The 6,424-nt window shown below is 54.7% G+C and overlaps 1 protein-coding gene across 3 annotated transcripts in view; it reads right to left on the reverse strand.

Annotated features, from left to right (window-relative positions):
* The window catches only part of SAMD4A (sterile alpha motif domain containing 4A), a 228,648-nt gene extending 223,211 nt beyond the window's left edge, over positions 1-5,437 (reverse strand). The window contains exons 1-2 of one of the 3 annotated variants that reach the window (XM_009211564.4): positions 5,331-5,437; positions 3,542-4,158 (exon numbers count right to left, since the gene is read on the reverse strand). In XM_009211564.4, coding sequence (XP_009209828.1) covers positions 3,542-3,737 — 196 coding nt within the window. In that variant the 5' untranslated portion in view covers positions 3,738-4,158; positions 5,331-5,437. Of the gene's footprint in view, positions 1-3,541; positions 4,159-4,299; positions 4,511-5,330 lie in introns of those variants that run through there. The other 2 variants (XM_009211563.4, XM_009211566.4) reach the window with 2 other exon arrangements.
* Positions 5,438-6,424: the final 987 nt, after the last annotated feature.

Here is a 6,424-nt window from a genome sequence, read left to right on the forward strand (position 1 = left end):
TTTTTAAGTTAGAATTGTGTCTAGAATAAGAGTAAGTACATTCTGAGAGGTAGTCTTCCATCTCCACAATTTTTTTTTTTGTCTCAAACATCACGATTTTGGATACTCTTTTCTCTTGTATTTAACTATAAGTATAGGAATTTATTGCCATTTACTTACCACAAACATACACAAATCGTGTATATTTTGTGGGTTACGTTTTTGTGGATTAACTTATAAATCTCTATGAAAAATATATTTCAAGTCCAAGTGACAAAAGCCATAAATAAATAATGCCACAAAACCTATTTTTCTTTTGGAAACTTCAGGTAAAGTCAGTGGGTTGCATTTTTGCCACTTGTAGGTATCAAATGACCTGCTAGTCCCAGAATTGAGACTGGCCAGAAGTCTCAATGTTCAACTGGGGCAGTAGCTGAAGAGACTTATCTAAGGTTATAAGGATTCTGGAAACAAGACTGTACGAGAGAGCTGATCATGACTGTATCTGTTAAAAGAAAAACACACCCACAAATAAATCCATAGGGATCAATTCAATTATTTTCTCAGAATCTCCAATGACCACGAGCCTGAGGCAAAGGATGAACCAGTGAATCACTAGATTCTCAGTAAATTTAAAAGAATGAAAGCACCAAATTACATCCCGTGGATCTCAAATGAATCATGTTTAATGTGCAGGATATCTCACTATTTATTTTTTTCTTTATTATACTGAGATCGAGTCCCAGATATGAATTTGGTTCCCATTCACCAAGTTTTAAAATCTCTAAACACTAGATGAAATGTGAGGGTTTTTTAATTGATGATTACAAAATAAAGTGATACAAGATGACTTCGGTACAGGAAATCTCAGCCATCCAATGAATGAGTCATTCTGCACAGCCTAGTTTTCTGAATTGGTAAGAGCCTTGCACATGAAAACAGCTCGGAGGTTAATTATTCTGGGTGTAAATATTTCCAAAGTATATTGAACATTTCCTTCTCTTCTTAAAGAGTGTGTCTAAAAATGTATTCTTTCCATAGTTCACTGTTAACAACAGTAAATAGCAATTACTGGTTTATGTTATTATAGAGTGGTGCCTGCAAGGTCAATGGAGGGTTCCTACTCTAATATTCCCAAACTTTCAAAGTTTCTGCTCCAATTCTTGCCTAAAGTTACAGTTTTTCTGTCTTTTTCCTAGTTGTCAGGCTGTCAGGGGTCACCTTTTACTACCGATTACAGCAGCCCCTCACCCCATTCTAAAAGTGTTACCCCCAATACACTATGGATTATTTGTCAAATTTTTTAAATGTTAGGATTGTGTCTAGAATAAAAGTAAGTACTGAGAGAGGGCCTGAAATATTCTCTTGGACTTTCATACTATCTACTCTGGTTGCGAGTGGACTTTTTGCCCCCTTCCTGGTTCTTGGCTAGTTTCCGGATACGCAGAGAGCCACACTACAGACTCAGGTATGCTATGATGACTCCTGATGCTCTTTATGATCCCCACACTCCAAATGTAAACCAAATCATCACATGACCTAAGAAATTTCTGTCCTGGCCACACAACAAAACAAGTGCAAAGATTTCCGTGCAGGCGAAATGTCTAGGTTGAAGGATTAATCCAGAAACTGGAGAAGAGTTCCTATCTTACATAACAGTTCTATATTTTGTATATCTACATCATTTAGCAGCATGAACAGGTGGGTATCTTATACAAATAAGTATGGCCAAACATTTCTTAAGGGAAAAAATTACCAAATGACTTAAAAAAACTCACAGTTCAGTGTTTTTAACTATGAGATTTTTTCAATTAGGCCATCTCATTTTAACATTTAACTGTTTTACTTACTAACCTGGTGGCTGCTATATTGGGAAAAGTCATCTCCATTACTCAAAGGGAAAAAGTGCTGCTCCAACATTTGAATAACCTAAAGATGAGTTTGAATAGTCCCTACCAGCACTGAAATCAAGCATTCAACCTAAATGGCTCTACGTAAATCCTCTGCAATCTATAAAATGCAAAAGTTTATATAACCCTGTTTGTCAAACCTGAGAAAGTAAAACGGAGCAGGTAAACCAGGCTTCCCGCTGAAATTAAGAACACAAGCAAAGAGGGTGGATCATCAATTACCCTAGTTATGCTTCCACACCCCAGTGAAGGAGGCTGGCCCTCCAGCTATTTATAAACGTGGAGCTCAACCAAAGGGGGCCCTGTCATCGCCACCCCAGTGAGTCTGGGTGTGAGCTGGGAGGCTCGGGCTCAATGGAATCTCCCTCAGTACGGCCCTCCATACTTGGCCATGCAGGATCTTTCGGGTGCAGTCCTGTCTGGTCAGGAAAAGAACTGTGAAGATTTCCAGCGGTCACTTCCACCCTATGATTCTATATATGGAAGCATCCCATTCTAGTGTTTTCACCATCGTGCGCACCATACTAGGGAGGAGGAATGAGTAGGCCGGCTCGATTCTTGCTGCTCTGAAGGCACACTCACTTTAGTGTCTCCCAGGCCCCACTGCCCTGGACTGGACCTTGTCATCAAATGGCAGCCCAGACCTCTGCTGAGCTTTGCAGGCTCGCAGCTTCAACATGGAACAGCTGGAAGAGGACCCTGCATTCTTTTCTCTGCATAAACACTGGGGGCTCTGTTCACCCTCCTGCAGCCGCATGAACTAAAGAATTTCCCCTATCCAAAATCACAACCATCAGACTTTTCCCCCATCCCCCAGCCTCCTCCTACCCTCCAGGATATAATTTCAGTCTGTCACCACCCACGCTAGCAAATAGGAAACTGCTGGACCTTTCGACTATATTCACTTTCCATACTAGTTGAGGTGTCTGTAAATACTAGCAGGGTAATATGAAACGATTCTGTTCTATTCAGTAAAGTTTCCTGACGAGAAGCATTAGGGAACCCACTTCATGCCTGTCCTTTCTCCAAGACCCTTTCTACAAGATCTGTATCAATATGGATAATGTCACGAGCGGTAAGCTTAACCCCATAATACACATACTGCAAATGTCATTTTACTAGTCTGTAGCGTCACCTGCATATTATTCTGAAGACGAAGCTCTAAAACCAGAATATCCGTGGGGAAAACCGAATAATAAAATTGGATTTTCATGTACTCCCCATATAGCCTTATCCAAGCTTGGCTTCTGAAGGGCAGTCCCGGGCATCTATCATGTGTTGCTGAAATCCAGCGAGCCACGTTGCCCAAAAGAAGAAGGAGGAAGGAAAAAACACACACACCCAGAAAATCCAGACTCTACGTGACCTGACTTACTTATTTCCCAGGAAACTGCATGAGAGAAAAATCAATCATTCATGCTACCGTAGCTACCACACGGAAGGGGCTGATGGAGTTCACAGTGGGCAAAACCCCAAAGCGGCCGGCGGAGGTAAGTGGGAGGGGAGGGGGGGGTAAAGGAGGGAGCGGATTGCGAGGGCCTCGGGGGCCGCGCGGTCCGGGTCCTGGCGGAACGGCTGGCGGGGGCGGGCCCCGGCCTGGCCCGAAGCAGGGAAGCGAGGGGCGGGCGGGACGGTGGCGGCCGCGCACTTACCGGGGCTGTTGGCCTCGCGTTCGAGGACGTGCAGCTCGGCGCAGTCGGCCAGCGAGTGCTCCAGGCAGAGCTGGAGGAAGCGGGCCTGGGTCTGGCTCACGCGCTTGAGCAGCGACAGCAGCGCAACAGTCTGCTCGCACTCGTTCCAGCCCTTAAACCAGCCCGCCAGCACCCCGACCTGGTCGCGAAACATCATGGTTAGGGGGCCGCCCTCGGTCTACAGAGCCCCCTGGGCGCCCCAGACCGCCCCGCCCGCCCCAAAGTTTGGCGGAGCCGCAGCCCCGCAGCCGGAGACGCGTTCCCGTTCCAAGGTGGCTCTGGTGCCCGGACGCTGCAGGTACTGCCTGGGCTCCTGCCTCTCTCGTCTGGTTTCAGTTACGTTCCGGTGGTTCTGGCTGATTTCCCCAGAGACGATGACAGACAGTAGCACGGAAATGTTTCTTTAAAAAAAATAACGACTTTTTAAAAATCCCCCACAAGGCACACAACTGAATGAAGAATGCTTTCTCCCCCCTTCTTGCAGCTTCGGGATGGTGATTTCCGGCGTCCTGGGGTCTCCTCCCCACTGGGCGGCAGCTCGGACCCTTCACGCCCGCATTCCCGAGCGGCGATCACCACTGGAAGGAGAAAAAGAGCTGCAGTGAGATCTTGGCCAGCGGAGGAGCGCGCCCTGGGGGACGAGGGCATCAGAGGGGGCCGGGGGTGGGGGCGTCCCGCGGAAGGTTGGGTTCCCCGAAATCTGGCCGCCCCCTCCGCACCCGATGCGGGAGATGGGCTATTCCCGGCTGGGGAATAGCGAAAAGCCTGCTTCCCAGGTGCGGGGGGAGACCCCGCGTCTTCCTGTTGCTGCCGCTGCCAACGGCTGGTGCTCCCCTCACGCCCCGCCCGGGGTGGCCTCGGGCTCCGTGCCTGCGAACGCCAGCACCAGCAACAGATCTTCCCCGCGCAGAAAACTTGCAATGCGGCTGCGAAGGGGCGCGGGGGTGGGGGTGGGAGCTAATGCAAAGCAGAGGCGGAGGCAGCGGCAGCCCGAGTTCCTTCCTCCTCCTCTTACTCCTCCTCCTCCTCCTCCCAGACAAGCAGCCGAGTGGCTGCAGCTCCATCTACAGCAACAGCCAGCATCTCCACCGCCAGGCGCCCCTCTGGATTTAGGCCGTGAGCAGCCGCGGCAGCAGCTCGAGACAAAAATAAACTCTCCCCACCCAAAGCTCCGCGCCCAGCGGGCGGCGGCGCAACCCAGAGCCCCGGCTCCCCCGCACCGCGCCGCACCAGCCCACCCGGGAGGTCTCCCAGGGCCTGCTCCGGCCGGAGTGGTCAGTGTGCGCGCGCGTGTGCGTGTGTGTGCGCGCGTGTGTGGCAGGCATCCTGCCGCCGCCGCCTACGGGCGGGTCTGTCCGGCCCGGCGCCTCGCCCGCGCGTCGCAGGCCGAGGGTGGCACAGCCCCGGGCACACGCCGCGCGCAGGGACTGCCGGGGTCCGCAGCGCTACCCTCTTCGGCAGGCGGGGCGGCCTCGCGGGGAATGCGAATCGACGCCGCAGGCACACGCCCCCCAAAGACAGCAAAGAAGAAAGTTCGGCTGCGGGGGTTCCCCCAGTCCCATCTCGGTTCTGGTGGCCGCCGCCGGCGGGGAGAAGAGCACAGCGGCTCAGCCTTCAAGGGGCGACTCGCTTCCAACAACACGCTGCTTCCGACTCCCAGAACTTCTCGGGCGGAGGGGGAAGCCCCCGGGGAGGGGACCCCAGTGACCGGCGGGTCCCCCGCCGGGGGCCGTAGGGAGGGAGCGCTCACCTCGGCGCGGCTCATCCCGGCGGCACGGGGGCCCTTGCGCGGGTCCGGGACCGCGGCGGCTCTCAGCGGGGTTGGGGGCGCCCGGAGCGCGGGCCGCCGGCCATGCCGTCGGGGCGGGCGGCGCGGGGAGAGTGCGGCGCTTCGAGTTGGGGCCGCCGCAGCCGCTGCTGCTGCTGCCTCCAGTGTCGGCTCGCGGAGGACTGAGTCGCCCGAGCCGGAGCTCCCCACATGCTACTGATTAACATACACCATTACATCATGGGCTTGGCAGGGAGCGCCCGAGCGGGGGGAGAGGAACCCGGGCGGCGGCGACGGCACGCGGGGGGAGCCGGGGGGAAGAACCCCGGACCCGGCGCAGGGAGGGGGGACGGATTCCTAAGTGGGGACCAGAAAAAGGGGAGGGGAGCGGAGTGGGAGGAGCTGGTGGCGCAGAGGGGTCGGGTAGAAGGAACCTCGGAGAGGAGCGAAGAAGTTCGGGGAAGAGGACGGGTCCGGGTGAATTTCTTCCCGCGGCCGCCTGCGTATTCTGGAGGGGCCGGGACACTCAAGCCACTGGAGCCCCGACAGAAAGGGACCCGAGGGCGCTCGTGCGGGGGCGGTGCTGCCACCCGCTGCTCGTCCTTGGGAATGTGGTTCGTCAGCTCGGGTGACCCTCGGCCCTTCTGGGGCCCGGGGGTGGCCGAGCTGTGTGGCCCGCGGGCGGTGAGACCCGAGGTCACTGCAGCAGATGCTGGGATGGTTTCCGGGGATCGTGGAGGCGAAGGGTTCAAGAGGCTGAGGGGCAATGCACAGGGTTGGACGTGCCCAGGCGCTGGGCTCCGTGCCGCCCTAGTCCAAGGGCCTGGCCCGGGTCGGGTGCCAGATGCCCTTTCCTCTGGCGCAGGCTCCTAGAGGCCGGCCCGGTGCCTGGCTGAGTCCCACTCTTCCCCGGGGAGGCGGCCCAACTCCTGAGACCGGTCGCTGGAGCCGTGCCTGGCGCGCGGGCTGCGGCTTCGGGCCTGGAGCGTAGGCGAGCGCCGCCCTGGGCGACAAAGAGGCGGGGCGAGGCCACCTGTCGGCGCTCAGGCGTCGCCAGGCCTCACAACCTTCACCTG

This window comes from Papio anubis, chromosome 7, assembly GCF_008728515.1.
Source record: "Papio anubis isolate 15944 chromosome 7, Panubis1.0, whole genome shotgun sequence".
In the NCBI taxonomy this organism is placed as follows: Eukaryota; Metazoa; Chordata; class Mammalia; order Primates; family Cercopithecidae; genus Papio; species Papio anubis.